Source organism: Xylocopa sonorina, chromosome 3, assembly GCF_050948175.1.
Source record: "Xylocopa sonorina isolate GNS202 chromosome 3, iyXylSono1_principal, whole genome shotgun sequence".
NCBI classification, from domain to species: Eukaryota; Metazoa; Arthropoda; class Insecta; order Hymenoptera; family Apidae; genus Xylocopa; species Xylocopa sonorina.
Window position 1 is genome coordinate 9,184,950 of NC_135195.1, and position 17,808 is coordinate 9,202,757.

Consider the following 17,808-nt stretch of genomic DNA (forward strand, 5'->3'; position numbering starts at 1 on the left):
TGGCTCTTAACGACAAAGTAACAGAACCGGGGATTGCGGCGCGCGCGAGCAACGCTGAAAGATAATGTAGTCGGCCCGACCGGGGGTGCGCGCCCTCCGAACGCTTCCCGCAACGATCGACCGCCGTAAACCAGTCTAATTATACCGATCCGCGTGTCCCGCGAGGAAATCCGACCGGCATTCGCTCGCCGCACGCAAGATGGGATTTATTGCCGGACGTTTTCATGGTAAATGCCCCGCAGTTAACCCTCGCAAAATTGGACCGCGCGCGCGCGCGGTCACGCGCGTGTATTCGCGCCGGGAGTTTATCGGGGACCCGGTGACATAATTAATCGACGCTGATATCGTGGCTATAGCTTATTCGGGACGCGGTAAAAAGCCGATTCGGTATCTCGAGCGCGTTAATTCGAACTTGCCCTCTGATTCTTGTTTAGGAAGAGAGGAGGGGCGGCGTAAGTGATTCGTCGGAGTTGTCCGCGGTGCACGATGTTTTCCTCGAGACCTTCTTTTTATATAACAGTTAATTAGGCGAGCGTAGAAAAGGCTCGTCTGCGCGTGTAATCTATTCGCGTTGGTTCCGTGTCGGATCGCTATCGCGGAAGCCTCCCCTTCGATACTAAACTAGTCCCATCGTTGTCGATTGTAATTCTCTGGATACGTTTAAAGTATGGAACAAGCCTGGTTCCAGTGGTGTAATTTAATCAACGAGATTACATCTCACACTTTTCCGCTTTACCTCCCAAGCACGCGCACCGACAAACGGAGGTTCGCCTGTTACGTATTTAAACGCGACGTCTTGTTCGGGACACGTATACGTATATACATCTGGTCGATACTAATTTATTGTTGTCCCTTGACGTGGCCGGCGTCGCGTTCCGCCTTGGGTCCTGTTTTTCCTCGGACGCTCGCCCCGATACCGAGGGTGTGTCTACCACGGCCCTTTCTTGCTGCTCTTGCCACGAGGCGTTGTACAGTCTTAATTGGCGCGGAGGCGACTAGTTTAAACACGATTAATCAAGCGAACGAGCCAACACGGCCGCCGCCCGGGGGAAGTTGCCGTGCACTGGGAAATGGGGAGAGAGAGAGAGAGAGAGAGAGCGAGAGAAGGAAACCCCGCGGAGATTTATCGACACGAGCCACGATGTTTCTCGCGAGACCTACCCAAGACACGTTCTGTCTCATAATTCCTGTTCTCGTGGAATGTAGATTTCGCTGCCCCCGGGACGCTATTATTGCGTGTAACGTGCACTAAACGCATTGTTCGCCGCTAACGATACCGGATTCTATGAACGATCCCATAAATATCGTCGAACGCGCGCTGGTGTACATCGTTGCGCGCGGTGAATGTACGTATTAATACCGCGGGACTTTGGCTTCTTCCCTTTTTATCACTCGTTCTATTTTACGCCGCCATGCTGTCGAGCGGCGATGATCGCTCTCGAGCACGGATCGGTGAATCATTCTCCGAGGAAATTTAATCAGGTTACGACGTAGCCACGTATTTCACTTAGCCGTTATTGAGATTTTCGAAAATTCAATCAGATTTTCGGTAGTAGCGAGAAATAAAGGAACGGCTGCCATACGAGATTACTTTACCAAGACGTTTCTCGAGTATCGTTCGAAGGGTGGCTGATCGATTCCCGTCGGGTTCACCCGTCCGGTCAATAAAAATTTGTCGGGCAGAATTACACCTCTGGCACGCCTTGGCCCGATCGTTTATGCCCCCTTAACAAGAGATCTCGTCCCTCTCCGTCTCGGAGAGCTGTTCGAGCAATAGTACCGGCGGCAGTAAAAAAGGCCAGGTCTCTAACAAAAGACCGCTTGTTAACTCGCTTAAACGACGTGTACAGAGTACATCTCGGTGGGGTGTCGGTGCCAAGGCGGGGCATGCCAACGGAGTTAGCGGCGGAGAGCGGGCGAGACGCGGGGAGGAAGAACCAGATGAAGACGAAGAAGACGGAGAAAAAAAAAGGAGGACGGCGTCGGCGACGGCGGGGTGGCGAATCGAGGGAGAGATCGCGTGCTTTTTCTCGTTCACTTTGTCGAGTTCATTAACAAGCGCCACGTTAAGGACGCCCGGTTGTACAGGGGTCGAGGCCCGTCACGTTAATTTGTTGTGCAAGCCATAATGAGTCGCGGAAGTTGGGTCCGGAGTAGTGTGCGTTACTACTAAGGGCTGTGCTGCTGCCGCCGCCGCCGCTGCTCCCGGTGCTGATCGTCGCTGCCGGTTCCTGCTGGCTGCAGTTGATCTTAACAACCTCTGCCTCCTGCCCTCTTCCTACCGCCGTTTCCTCAGCCTTTCCGACCCTCCCCCTCCTTTCCGTCCTCGGTGGCTCGCTTTACCCCCTTCTCCCTCGGGTGGAATAACTTACTTACGACGCAATTAATTCACCCGTGTAATTACGGGGCTAATGGCCCGTAAAATTAAGAACCTGTACCTGACTCTCGAGCGTGTTGCACGCGTTCTGCTACCCTTCCTTCCTCCCCCCGCAACTACCCTTACCCTTGCTCTCTCTCTCTCTCTCTGTCTATCATATTCTAGATACTCGGATATCTTTGTCTCGATCGCTCGATCGTATGCTCGTTCTTTCTCTCTCTTTCTCTATCGTTGTTCTTCCAGCTATTTATCCGATTCTCGTTCTCTCTCGCTCGCATCCCGGTTCGCACCCTCGTGCAAACACGTACACACGCCCGTGCTTCTCCATCTCTCTCTCTCTCTTGCTATCGTCCGTCCATGTCTCTGGAGTGTACTCGACTACGACTCGATTAAGTTTATCGCGATTAACGATAATTAATAACGCGTTACCGCGGAAAGTGGTGCGGAGCCGCATGCCGGTGTGCAGAGAGTGGCAGATATAGTTCAGCCCTCGGGCGCTCGCCGCAGCTCGTTCTCGAGATTAATGGTACACGGGGTTGTTAATGACGACGTGGACGCGCAAGGTGGCGGCTGGGGCCAGGTGGTGCTCCGCGGCGACTCCGACGCCGCCTCACCGACGGCAAGAAACGAGAGGAAAAAAATGGCGAACAGCGGTGAGAGGTAGGAGAGAAAGAGGGAAGAGAAAAAAAAAAATGAACAACGTCGAAATAACGTAGCAAGACACGGACAAATCTGGCAAATGATGTTAAATTGCTGCTCTGGTGAAGAGACGCCGCGGCACATTGTATTATACGTACGTGTGCACGTACGGACGCGATGCTAAATGACCGAGAGCCGAGAACCGTGGCTACGAGTCGACTGTTAAGTAATGACGCTACAAAACGGTCTCTTCGGTAAAATGCTCGTTTACCGCAATTATGACCGCCTCTTCGCGGTCCCCGCTAACGACCGGCCGTTGATAGCCGATGAAAGACACTTCGCATTGGGCACTCTAGGAGTTTGTCGGTGTCGTAACACCTCCGACCGTTCGTCAAACTGTTTATTTAACTCTGTTCGATCTTGTTGTTCCGTACGAGCGCTGGAATCTGACGCGGTTTTCCGATTACGGAGCACGAATCGAACGAATCGTCGGCTGGAATTTTTAGAGCAAGCAAGATTATCGTCCGCTTTCTTGTAATCTTTCTGCGCCTCTACGCATTCTCGAGGAGAACCGCAGGGAGTTCGGTTATTCCTGGGAGATATTCGAAGGTACCATTCTAGAAGCGAAAACAAGACGAAAGTCAAGAATAACAAAATTGCGTTCGGGGCTTCGTGTTCGAGAAAGGCGACGCTCAAAATCCTCCGCGTACACGTGCACTAATGCTAAGAGCACATAAGCCGGTGTGTGCAATGCGGATGCTTGCGCGCACTCATACAGGATTTCGTCAGACATTCCACTGTCTTATCCGCTTTTAACCATTAATAGAAACGCGCGCGAAGGATTTCCAATATCCCTTTCCTCCGAAATAGAAGTTGAAACTTATCCTCCTTGTCGCAGCTTCCCGAATCCTCCTCAAAATGGAGTTGTCCGTAATTAAGTCAAACGAGTAGCACGTTAACTCTAGCACATAAAATTGATACATTGTAGCCTCGCTTTCTCTGTTGCAGTACTACGAGATGTCGTACGGCCTAAACGTGGAGATGCACAAACAGGTAAGAATCTCGTCACAGCTGTCTCTCCTGTCGGCGCGCAGTACTCTTTCGAGGCTCGCTCGAGGTTCAACGTCGCGTGTTTGCCGTAGTTATTAAAGCGGGATAAGTTTGCCTCGTGTACACGGCCGAATAAACATTCGCCGCGATGACTCGACGACACGGGGCAAGAACTCCGCGAAAATGCAGCCCGCCACTTTCGACTACGCGAGCGAGGCCTCTCTATTCCGGGAACGCGTTCGATAAATCGCTAGCCTTCCCCCGCGTTCTTCGTGTCTCAAGAAATCGCGCCGAAATGTCTGTAGAAATTTTGCTGCAGCTCTGAAATACGAAGTTCGATCAAACTCGAGTCGATAGAAGCACGAGCGATTTTTCAAAAGTACACAAAATTCGCGGAAACACCTAAACTTTACTTGCAGAGGCTCTTCTCAGTTCTGGAGCAATTGCGAAATTGTAAACGTAACCGGAACTACGGAAAATTTAAACGCGCGAGGAGGAGCAACGGGACAGACGTAAATAGGAGAGATTATGAAAAATATCCGAAGCGAAGTACCCGCGGGTCGTAGTTAACCGTAGGTGAAACAAATCCCCGCGCTGACTCGATCTCCGCAGCCGCGTTTACAGGGCAGAAACGAATTTGCATAAACGGCCGCGGTCTAGCAATTAGCCAGATAACGCATTCGCGAACATTTTTCTATCGCGGCCCGTCTGCCACGCCTCGTTTACGGGTCTCCTGCGTAAAATAGAATAGAACGCGCGAGACACGAGATCGGCTCGTTAGACCCGGCCGAAGCCGAGCCGTGACGCGAACGGGTTTTATGCGCGTCTCGTTAATCATCCGTCTTATGTCTGACCGCGTCGCTTATTTCCGCGGTGCTACCGCGCCTCTCGCGAGCTCCTCGCGACGAAAATAGAGCCACGGGGCCATCCTCGCGCTAGAAATACGCCGGTTCGATGGATATCCCGCGCGTTCCGCGTATCTGCCTTCGACGATGAGAGGAGATCGCGTTCCCGTTCCCCGAGCCGCTCCCAACGGACGCGGCGGGGAAATATTGCTTGGCCCGTTGCGTGTTCTTCGAACGGTTTCAGAGTGAGAGGAGCGGCGCATCGATGACGGAGACCGATCTCTCGTTTTTAAACGAAGGTAACGATCATTCAGATGGGTGTAGATAAATTTGGCTGGCCGTGAATGCGTGACACGTGTTTGAAGTCTCGGGACAAATGAGTCGAGGAGAGCGTCGGGGACGAAACGTGTTCGCGTGTGAAACAGTTTCGGGGGTAGTTTTTTCCTTGTCAATCTTATTGTATTTTTAGAGTTCTAATTTTGAGCTTCGACTTTTCATTTATCTCGATCTAATGCAAGCTAAACATTTCGTATAATTCTATGGAGTTGGTCAATCTGTTTCATTTTCGCGTCTTGCATTCCGTAGCATTCGTTATCAAAATCGAATGAATGGGTAATGCGGTTACGGGGAATCGCGCGTATGCAATTCGCTTTAACACTGGTTCACCCGTCACACGGCCAATCGTTGAGAGTCGAGGAGACGCGATCGAGAAAATCAGGTCGGAACGTAATTTCACGGCAACAATAATCCGACTTTTCGTGCGTCTAATTTTACTCTATGGCCTGTTAAAAGTGTCCACGGTTCGAACGGCTCGCTTACGGAAAGCGAGCCGAGCCGAAAATATTTTTGATCCCTCCGGGCAGCTGGAAGGCATGTGTTCGCCGCGAAAACGAAATAAAAGCTTCCTCCCTCTTTTATGCACTTTGTTACCGGCGCGTTTCACTACGCGAAGCTCTCACGCGTCGAGCGATCACCCACTGTGCTGACTTAACAGCTCGCGCGGTCGGCGGTGGGTCCTTTTAGACTAGGAACCCCGAGCTTTCCTCTTTTCTTTTTAACGCTCCTCCCTAGTTAGTATTCCACGCGTCTATCGTATGGCTGTTTTAAAGAACAACGTGATAAAAAAATATCCAAATGCATTCTATCGACGTTTACAAGTTTTTCTGTTTCGCAGGCTGAAATATCAAAGAGACTGAACGCGATCATCGGACAGATCCTGCCCTTTCTGTCGCAGGAGCATCAGCAGCAAGTGGCCACCGCTGTTGACAGAGCGAAACAGATCACGATGACGGAGTTGAACTCCATAATTGGGGTAAGCGTGCATCGTGCTGTCTAATTGATTAATTTTCGAACAAACGATAGCGGTTGCTTGATCGGCGTTCCGTGGCAAGATATCGCAACAGGTGCATCGTTGCATCGCGCGTATTTGTATAGAAAAAGGCTAGTCGTAGCGTAACCGAAGCTAGCAATTTCAATATCTGAAAACCATTTCATTGGAACAGGAGTCGACGCGCAAAATGATGCACAGTCTACGTTTCGGAGAACTCATCTTGTCTAGGTACGAGTTCGTTTTCGATAGAGTTGCCTCGCCCTTTCGAATCACCAGCCGGATTCGAATCCACTCGCGACGCACCCAATACTACCGCTAGTTCTTTCTTCTCGTGTCGAGTGTCTCCAACGGCGGACTTCCGGTGGAGAACGTTTTTCTCATACTCATGGGCGGCGGCGCGGCGATAGCCAGGGTCGACGCGAAATTGGCATTCGGCCGCCGTGGCACGTATAATTGAGTTCCGAGTTGGTTCTCGCGCGCACGACTTGAATAATTCCCGTGGCCGACGATGGCCTAAACGAATGCACGGCCCTCGTTGCCACGGTTGAATTATTCCCGGTGCACGTGCGACGCGGCGAGTCCGGCGCGTGTTAAAAAACACCGCCGAATCGAAGTTCCTTTCAGTCTGGTAATTTATGCTGTAAATTGCCTGCGTGGATTAAACAAATTGAGGAACTGCCGGCCCGGTTAGGCGTGGCGTTCAAACTGGGCGCGGTGGTATTTTATCCGTTTCGTTTCTTCCTTTTATCACCCCCGTATGCATCGTACTTTTATCAAGGTCCGCTACAAAAAGAGATGTACATCGACATTGTTTTCGACCGCCGTAACTTTTTCCATCAGGACATTTATTTACCCTGACACGCTCGTCCAAACGAGCGACACGAACGAACCGTAAAAATCACTTAATCGGAAAGAAAAAAAAAGATGAAAAATAAAAAATGGAATCAGATACAATCCGTGCGGATCGGTGCGAACAGCATCGGACACTCGGTACGGCGTCCTCGATTTAACGAGCGCGGGCCCGACCGCTACAAATCGTCCGATCGAGGTCGTGACACAAACCGCAATCTGCAGTTGCGTAATACGCGTCATCGGCATGTGGGGACATAATCAGTGCGTGCACTTAGCGCCGGCTAACAGTGGGGTACAAGGTGAAGCCGGCAGCGGTGACACGTGCACATGCACTCCTCGTTTCCACTGTACAACCGCGTACTCTCTGCGCTCTGGTACACAAGGGGAGACGTTTTACTGACTCCGGTCCTGCAATCCTGGGGGGTTGAAACTCCAAATAAAGACAAGGAAACCAGCCGGATAGAGGCAGACGGGGAGGCAGAACGAGAGGGTGAGCGAGACAGAGGTAGACGCTTATACAGAAGGAAGGCGTATATAACGAAATCCAACGAGAACCAAACCAACAGGAACAGAGACAGAGGTCGACAGGAGAGGGGCCAAAGGCTGAAGGGACGACGAAGGCAAATAGACATAAGCGCCAACCCCCATGAATATGTATTACTCGGTAAACAGGGGTTGAATCAATATTTCGTTTAATAACACTGTACGCTGGAACGCAATTCTCCCTCTGCTCCTTCTCTCTCTCTCTCACTCGCTCTGTCTCTCTCCGCACCCCAGTACCCGATTGGACCTCTCTCTTTCACCCCCTCGTACCATCCCTCTTCTTCTTCCTACCGTCGAACGTGCGTGCCGCACACGCACACCCAGGACAGAGCCCCGACCAACCCTCTGCTCGTTGGCTGCTGTCAGAGGGGTGCATTTGTAGAGGCGCGCCCGGGGTATTCCCCGACACGTATTTAAACGCACAGATATGGACGAGTCGCACCTCGCAGGCAACGCGCGACGCCGCTGGACCGATCCACCCCTCGAGCACCCCCTCAGGACACCGGCCAAACCTCCCCCCAAACGTATCCGACCCACCCTTTGCCCGCGTATTATTCACGCCGCGTTAAACCTCGTTTGGGACTATTACGTTTCGTTCGCCGCGCCGCACGAACGTTGACGCGACGCGGTCCCAGGCCTCCAGCTCGTTGCTTCGAATACGAATTGAATACCATCGACGAGATGGGGGACAGGGGGCTTGCCCGTTGCACGCGCTACCGACGATTTGGCCTGCGCTCTCGCCGATTTTCCCTGTGTATCCACGTATTTATCGCGAACAACAGCCCTTGGGCCGAGGGGGGTTTTTTTTTTTTTTCACCCTGCGACACTGGAAGGGGTTATACACAGAGGCGTGTCGCGAGTAATTGCGCCGGTGAAATGCGATTTCCGATGAAAATAACCGGGCCGTCGATGCATTTTCCTCCTGGCAGCCCTTGTTGCTCGCACAGTCGAATAATCGTTACGCGATTACCCACTGCTCGTTCGACGATCGAAATTGTGAGTTGTCTGCTTTTTCCCTCTCGCTCTCTGTCCGGCCGTCCCTCTCGTTTTTTTTTTTTTTTATTTCAAAGCTCTTGGCGAGATAGGGGAAAATGGTGTATACGATTGGGTTTTACGCGCTTGTTTGTGGGACGGTTCGACGAGGGGTGTCGAAATGTAATCGATACGTTTTGTTATGTATGAAGTGGGAAATGATGATACCGCGCGGTAATGTCGAGGTTATACGCGCAGTCGTAGCGGTCGAGATAAAAATGGTAATTTATGGAAATGCGTCGCTGGAATCGGAGAATGTATACGGGTGTAGTTGCGCGCACGTTGAATCGGCGCGCAGCGAATTCCTCGCAGGCGACGAGCGAGCGGGCGGGGAGGTGGCTGCGAAGTTAATAAAATTAGTTGTTAATACGAAAAGTGGGCCGATGACGTCGGGGTCTCTGTCATATTTTTGGTGGAATGTATTTTTGTCGCACGGGTGTAGTGCGTTTTAAATCCTCGCGATAAATTCGGGCGAAGTCAAAGGTTATCTTTGGTGCCCGATAAAATTATTTAGTAGCCAGTTGTTTCTCGTTAAAATAAACACTTTGGTACGCTCCTCTCTCCTCGTAAAATCGTGGATCTGACTGCGACTAAAATATCCCGCGGAGCAAACATATCTGAAATAAAGTAAATTTTCTTCTACCACTGCGAAGCTCCGGAGCAAATCGAGATACTTGGTGCCATTTAATATTCGGGTCGCTCAAGTGCTCGTCCATTATTTCACTCTAATTCTAACATCATTCGTCATGCGACGTTTGAAAATTACATTTCTAAATTCCCTCCACCCTTCTGAAAACGTTCCATTGCGACAGTCTCTGGTGACGGTGTCTTTTTATATAAAAATTCCTCGTGCCAACTATGGTCGCTAACCTGCGCAATCGCCCCTCGAAAAGTATTCAAAAAATCCTCCAATAAATACCGCATGAAACATCAAACGTCGTTTATCGCCCGCGTGGTTGAGAGCGACGCGATACCTCGAAAACCGGAGCGTCCCTTTAAAAAATCGATACCCCCTGAAAAATGAACGTCGACGAGGTGTCCCCTGCGTCCCTCCATCCGGCTGCTCTTGCATCGTTGAACGTCTCGCGCGATCCCTCGCGGACCCTCGTGGCCGTACGTCGAACGGGGCCGCCTCGCATAGAAAAAGTTGTTGGCGCGTCAAAAGCCCCTCGCCGGAAGTCGAGTGGCCGCAAGGCAAATTGCAAGCAACATCCGTGGAGTAGGTACACGTGCGTAGGGCGGCGCAAATACGTCCCTGCGGGAAGAGCAGGGTTATATACCACACGCGCGAGAACCACCGACCCCTCGTCTCTCTCTCTCTTGGCCCATTCAGCGACAGTCCAGGAAAATAACTATCGTACACAATCGGCGCGTAGCCCGAGAGGGGTTATTTCGCATAATCCACCCTCGACGGGGCGGCCACGACCCTCGAGGTTCCACGGGTGCCTCGTGTTGCTTTCTCTCCCTCCCTCTCTCTCCTTGTCCCTTTTTATCCACGGTGGTCGACCCTAAATACCTAAGTGAAATCCACGATAAGCACGATTCGCGCACGTAACGAGTTTACCGGCCTCTGTTATCCCCTCTTGATCTTACGCTGGATTTCTCTACCCCCTGTTCTTTTATTTCTCCCTCTGTCCTCGTCGGCCTGTCCGGTCTCGTGTTCGTTGTTTCATCCCCCTCTGTTTCGCGTTGCTTCTTGCGGAGCACCGTTTGGTATGGCCCCGCGTGACCATCGTCGTTCGTCTGCGAGGGTCCTCCAGACGGGGATTCGTTTTCACCCTTGCTGTTGGCGAACGCGTCACGTCAGGTGGGGCTTTCTCGGGGATGACATTTCATCCTGACCCGCGTCAGTGGTGTCACGTAGGGGAACGTATACCTGGGGGAGGAACGGCGGTACCTCGAGTTGGATAATCTTGCGGCTCGAGCTGTTAGTACCGACGAAAAGTGGTAGCTCGATTGCTGGACAGTGGTACCCACGACCTTCTTTTCTACATTGTACAACCTGTTGCCCCGCGATTTCATTAATGCCTGTACAATGGAATTAACGGTTTAACCGTTCCACCGCCACGATAGAGGAAAGACGTTGAATTATCTGTGTGCATAAATAATTGTATCAGGTTACATCGAAATTCACGTATACGTAATTCACACTGCGATCGAAATTCAGAGGGCCATTATTTACACCAGGTTACAAATCAATGAATTAATTCGCGCATATTGTAGAAATACTGTGCTGCTTTATAATTAATAGGTAATTATTAACATGCAGTATCGTTGTCCGAAGGATCCGGTCGTTATTTTCCATTCTCTTGTTGATACAGCAATTATTTAGTAAATAGGAAATTTCGTGTCCACAATTTAGATTTAATAATCGATTCTTTTCGCCGACAAAATTGTATCGCGTCGCAACGCGATGGATAATTATATTTTCGTATGTTGTAGCAACAGAGACCCGACATATCAAGACTGCTGCAGCAAATGCACGCTCAACAACTGCCACCGGGGGCGGCGATAGGCGCTCATCCTGGTCTACCCGGACTTCCGGGACTAGGGCCAGCTGCTGGACTTCCGGTGCCGACTTCCGCCTCCGCCGCTCTTCTTGGTCTTGGCCTGACGCCGGGAGCCGCAACGGCACCCGGGTCAACAGCGGCGCATCCACTCTCGATGCTAAGTAAACCGGAACTGCACCGTGGTCAACCCGACGATTTAAAGAGCAATGGCGGTGAGCACTATATTTTCTTTTCTTTGACCGTATTTTCTCTGGCCAAACAAAAATGTTTCTTTTAATCTCAAACGCGCGATGCGTCCCGTTTCGTTCCGTTCCGTTTTTAATCCTTTGACACTGACTCTCTCTCTCTCTCTCTCTCTCTCGCTCTCTATCTATGTTTCTTTTTCTCTTGAACGAGTTTCTAGTTTGTTTTTCTTTTCGTCGGGTAAGAAAGAGACTGTTTTATACAAAGAGAATATCATAATGACTTTTCAACGGTTATTCTAATTTACCAGTAAAAATAATGTTTGCGCGGCGATGATGATTCACTTGACTGAAAGAGTCAACGAGTGTAACGATGATGACTGTTCAAATACGTAAGCCGTAAAATATTCTGTCGATAAGAACAACTAAATACATAAACGGTTCATTTCCAACACAATGCGAATGAATCATTGACGATATCGAAGCATTCGAACTCCAAGCTATGTAGATAGAGTAGTCAAAGGGTTAAATAACGACGCATCAGCTGTAAAAGTGTTACTCTTTATTACAAAGTACAAACGATCGTAAAAATCAACGAAAGCTGTCTGCATATATTACGTAGGCGGTACGGAATAGTTTCATCGTAACGTCGAAATCTCAAGACCTCGTCCAAAGCATAGAATCCCAGTTTTAACATCGAAGCCTCGAACGAAATTAGCGCCGGTTAATTCCCGCGTCTCCCGCTCACCCTCTTACATCGCCATTCACACTCGTTCCCTTCCCACCCTGGGCAATTCCAAAAAACCACAGAAGACCCAGAGACACCCCTGCGCCGTTCCATACAGGCCATATTCACGATCGAATTCCTCGCTCGTTCCACGGGAAACGTAAAACCCAGGAATACTCGTTATACGCATACCTTCCGACCTTTCACACGATTTTAATTGCCACCTCTGCGGACAGCGCGGCGGGAAAAGAAATTAACGAAATTCCGGCTTTTGGTCACGTTCGGACGGCGCTGCCGTGCCCCTCCTCGTCCACCCCTTTAAACCCCCTCGGCGTATAACGAGTCGCACCTGCGCGTGCTCGCCCGCGTCACAGGCTTCCACGCTGCAAACGGTCCAGACCGCCGGCGGATTTTTCTCTTTTTGTCACCATCATCCGTTTGATCCCGCTTTTGCGATATCCCAGCGACAGAGAGAAAAAAAGGAAGGAGGGTGCGCGCCAGTCGACCGTATATGCATGTGTGTAAACGTATATAGGTGTGTACCTGCGCGGCCGCGCGCGTCTACGCGCGCCCGCCAAAAGCGGAGGACAGAGCACGCTCCGGACCAGTGGACAGTCGACAGCGCGCGGGGCAGAAGGGTGTGTATATGAGGGTGGAAAAAAAAAAGGAAATATGTAGCCGACGCGGCGCGAGCGTGCGGCACGACCCGGCGCTCGCTCGACTGGAAATTTTCAAAGCGCTTTTCGGGTATCCGCTTTCGACGCGCAGGAGTGCGGGGCAACGGGCGAGGGGATGAGCGTGTTTGCGTCACCCTGTTAGCGGACACCGGCGGTTTTGAGCGAAAAGCGCATAAATATGCATGAAGATCATTTATACGGGCGACGCTCGCACTTCTACCGTCCGCGCCACCACCGACGCCGTCGCGCACAACCACCACCCACGTTTCAACCCCTCCTCCCCTATCCTCTAGCTGTCTCTCTTTTACGGACGCGTTATTAACATTTTATCGACGCGCGGTGGCCGGGATTTCGACGACAATTTCGTTCTTTTTTTTCCGTTCATCCCGCACCCCTATTCCCGACGCCCGCCTAACCGCCCGAGCCGTTTTACCCCCGTTCCCAGCGTCATGCATGAAAATGATTTTTTTTTTCCGTGAAAACGTTCCGCACGGCTTTTGACTGACGACTGTTTGCATTTGTCTCGTTACAGGTCTCAGCTCGACCGAGGAGAGACACGTGAGTAGAAAATATTTCGTTCTATTTTTTTCCTTCTCTCTCTCTCTCTCTTTTTTTCTACCGTTCACTTTTCTGTGCTTTCTTTTTTTTTTTTCTCACCCCCACTCCCAGTTTTCTCGCGTCTATTTTTGTTTCACGCTGGAACGAACAACGGGGAGGGGAAATTCGCGAGTTACGAAACGAATTTCGGGAGAGAGAGATTCGTATTATACGGGAACTCTCGTTTAATGACAGTTTTGCATTTTCGGATATTTTTCGTCCCTCCCGCTCCCTCTTTCTTTCTTTTATTTATTTATTTTTTCCCCTCGTTTCCGCGACGCTCTTCGGTCGCGTTTTTCATCGTTTTCAACGAATAATTTACGGGACGCTTGACGCGCGTAGCGACGCGGAAATCACGCGCAACGATAACGTCGTCGTTTCGGATTAAATTATTAATGGACGTTGTTAGGCGGGGGCGGCGGACGCGCGGAGGCAAAGGGTTGGGCGACGACGACGACGCGAGGCGCGCGCTTTATTTTTCGCGTGTCGTAATTAAGGTTTACTACGCAAATGAAATTATGTCAGTGGCGCTGTTTTATCGCGGATGAAACAATAATATGCGCGGAGATTTACGGCGCCCGTATTTTGCGCTCCGGTAAATATTTCTCCCGCGTTGAAACGCAGACAAATCATTTATCGAAATGTCGAGTTAACAATCGGATTATCCGTCGGACTTCGTACGCGCCCGATCTATCGCATAAATAAATAAATACGCGAGCGGATGGGCATTTTTTACCGCTTATACCCGTTCTCGCCGCTGTTTCCGTCTGAAATTTCCAAAGGATTTAATGACGCGGATAAATAAATCCAATTGAAACGAATCGGACGAACGGCAAAAATCGTCTCTGCACTCCCGCCGATTAAAATCGCTTCAGCATCCGCGCCCCGGCTCTGTTATTCAATTTATGACGCGTCACGGATGTAAGTACATAACGCGGAAAGGAGTTACTTCGTTTCGCGATCGCGATAATAAATCCTGCTTAGAAACGTTTGCTTTCCAACTGGGGATCGAGAACCGTTTCGTTCACCTTTCATTATCACCGTCAACGCTCGAGAATTAATAGCGCGTTTCGAGATTCGTCGAGCGGATAGACCCGGCAATCGACTGCTAGCTCGATAAATAAAAACGAGTCGAAATTTCGAAAAATTTACGAATGTTGCACAACTCTCGTCTCCTGTTCGATTTTATCTTAGAACAGGCCGATCTATATCGTGTACCCGAAAAAAATGTGTTCCGCTTAATCCTTCGCGGACAATTCTATCTGTCGACGAGATGAATCAAGTCTGATAAAAAAAAAGATATCACGGGAAACGCGAGATAAAAGAATTCAATCAACGCTATTGGCTTGAACGGTTCACCTGAAAAAAGTCCCTGCTGTGACGCACGCTTCTTGCATCAGTCCCCGCGATGCAAGAAGACTGACTTGTTCGTGACGTGTTCAATTAAATTACCATTTATAGTTTACACGTCGCAGCAGTGGAACAAAAAAATTAATAAGAACGATAAAAATCGCTTTCGAGGAAAGCTGCATTTAAATCCATCGAGAATAACACGTGAAACTGGTTACTTTTTACGATGCACGTAAATGCGCAGCGCAACTATACTGCAAACGGGTATATACATTTATCGCGTATCTCCATACTCATTCTCGGTCAAGCATCATTCGAAAATATGATACACGCGATATCGTTCAGCCAGCGTTCGCGAGCGAGCAACAAAGTCGACATCGGTTCCAGGAACACGAATCAGCAGAATTTGCCAAGTTCGAATTCCAGCCGTTCCAATTCGCGCGATACTCTCCTTGGTTGACGCGCGTAAACAACACCCTCGGGGCGACCTGTTCCTAATCCGCGGCTGGCTACGCGAGCACGCGCCGTCAGTCTACACGCGGCTTGAAACGCGCGTACAACGCACTCGAGGCAGGAGTACTCGCGACGCGACCTCCACCCGACGTGTATTACAGCCGCATTACAACGCGTGTAACTTTCTGCGCGCGCGAAGGGTGCCGCGACGAGTGCTTCGGCGTACTTCGCTCGCGAACACCCACTGCACGCGCAATTACGTTTTCGACGAACACCCGAGTGGCAGAAAGTGGCGCGCGGGAAAAAAGTGGCCAGGCACGAAAAATGCCCGGCGAGAAAGGAGCCGCTTTCGATTTCCCGTTCGCTGGTTCGCCGTGCCCTCGCCTCAGTCCCGCGGAAGCTCTGCTCCACGCATTGGTATGTCGCGTGTATCATTATTTTCAAGCGATATCGAAGCGTTGCGATGGTATTCCGTTGATCGTAATTTCGATCGTAAATCCTTCGAATAAGAACTCGTGGAACGCTTGAAATTAAGAGAATCGTAGTTGTTCCCCTGGTATGTAAAAATTGTACAAACATAGCTAACGCTGTACGTAGACCCGTGTCTAATTACGGATGCATGTATTCTGTCCTACATTTCAATGACTTCATTCGATGACTTCACTAGTAACTTATGACTTGGGTATACTTCGATGTTCTTACAAGTAGAACAACAGCCCAGTTGTAATTCCGAATAACATTAGCGGGGCACCGCGCCGGTTTAATGGTATATTTAATCAAACTCTTGAATTTACATAAAACATTCCGCGGTAACAGCACACCTTCGTGCCCCGCGACTTCCGTCTGCTAAACATCAATTAAAAGGCTGGACATGAAAACTAGACCGAGCAGAAAGGCCTGTAAGCAGCCGTGTAGGCCGCAGGTTTTTTCCTATACGCTAAAACTGGTAATACCTTTAATTAATAAGACTATAATTGCTTAATTATCCACGGTATTTAGTCCCGCGTACATATCCTCTCGCGTTGTGCAACACGTACGGGGAGATATTAGCCGACAAAAGAAGCGGACTCGAGGCTAACCGTGCGATATCTCGACGCAATAATAATAATACGCGTGTTCAGCGAGCAGAGTGCAGATGTAAATTCGAGCGAGTAAAGGAAAGCCGCGTGTAAATTTCCATTGTTCGATCCCTCGCGAGAAATCGAAAGGAGCGACGCGAAAGACGAAGAACGAAAGAGGGGCATTTGCTTACTTAGGAAATCCGCGATTCGTTCTCGTCGCGCGCAAGAGGGTACCAGCGAGCGTTAAATCGAGCGCGGAACGGAACGAATCGGCGCGCTTTGGAGAACAGAGGGGGAGGCATCCGCGATCCGACGGCATTAAAGTTACGAAAGTAATTACAGACGAATACTAGGCTCGATTGTATCGAGCTCGGGGGATAAAGCGGCGCCCCTCGTCTCGAGAGAAACTTTTCTTTTCGTCTACACGTAGCCCGAGGGTTAGGAAGGAAGGAAGGAAGAGGGGGGAGAGGGATGCCACGGCTCGTCCGTAGAAAATGCAAGTAACGATCCTCTTCTTGCGAACGGTCCCGAACCAGGCCGCAGAGACGCGTGGAGTAAAGGCGGAGGGCGGAAAGAAAAAAGAAGGGTGAAAAAAAATGGAAATAATGGAAAGAGCGGAGCACCCATAAAGAAGGAAGGGAGCGGGGGGGGGGGGGCTAGGGGAGAGATAGCAGCGTGTATTATAGGTTTGCCGAGCCTGTAATCATCGCGGGACCGCGAAACGCCCATCGACGCCCTCTCATTCTGCCTCTCGCCATTCTATTTTCCTCTCTCCTTACTCGACCCATCCTCGGGCAGTTTCCTCGGCTCTTTCCCTCCTTTCTACGCTCGCTTCTCTCCTCCATACCTTCGCCTCGTTCTCTCCAACCGCCGTGCTCCGACTCTATAATCATTATCAACCTCTTCCCAAAGCATCTCCCCCCTCTTTTTTTTCCTTCTCGTTCGTGCCTACTCTTGCCTCTCTTTTTCGCCTCGCCTCGCCTTCGTTTTGCCGCGGTATCGCGGTTCTTTTGCTCCCCTTTCGCCCCGGCGCACCGTGCGCCCGCTATTCGTGGAACGCGCCCCCCTCGTGCTTTCCTCTTCCCTCTTTTCCTTGGATTTTAGCGCGCCCGTGGCCAGTCCGGAATTCTATTAGGCTTCGTTACGAGCCGGACGGTGGTGGTTCGGGAGAGCGTGCTGTTCCTGGCCGCGTCGCGTGCCGAAATGGGGCGTAGAAGCGTGGCGTTCTTTCCGCGCGAGGAATTTCGCAGGTTCGCAGCGTGGGAAAGTTGATTTACCTCGCTCGAGACCCGGTGAATTTGATTTTATTTTCGACAAAGCGCTGATTTAATGGGAAACATTATAGAGGAGATTATAGTCAAGGGTCGGACGATGGGACTTTGTTTAAAATACGCTGGGAAACCGCCGGCTCGTTAAACTGTATCGCTCGTATCGAAATCACTGAAATCCTTCGATACGCGATATCTATCACGCAGATACACGGACGTTTTATTCATTTAATATAAATCCACGAAATCCATGCATCCGAGCCCGTCGTCCGGGCTGGCATGGACGCGAAGTCGAAATCGATTATCGCGAACGGT

The 17,808-nt window shown here is 50.5% G+C and overlaps 1 protein-coding gene across 3 annotated transcripts in view; it reads left to right on the forward strand.

Annotated features, from left to right (window-relative positions):
• The window catches only part of LOC143422388 (protein groucho), a 50,233-nt gene that overhangs the window by 26,039 nt on the left and 6,386 nt on the right, over positions 1-17,808 (forward strand). For 2 of the 3 annotated variants that reach the window (XM_076892976.1, XM_076892975.1), the window contains 4 exons: positions 4,025-4,069; positions 6,086-6,223; positions 11,111-11,390; positions 13,297-13,322. In XM_076892976.1, coding sequence (XP_076749091.1) covers positions 4,025-4,069; positions 6,086-6,223; positions 11,111-11,390; positions 13,297-13,322 — 489 coding nt within the window. The remainder of the gene's footprint in view (positions 1-4,024; positions 4,070-6,085; positions 6,224-11,110; positions 11,391-13,296; positions 13,323-17,808) is intronic. The other variant, XM_076892977.1, reaches the window with a different exon arrangement.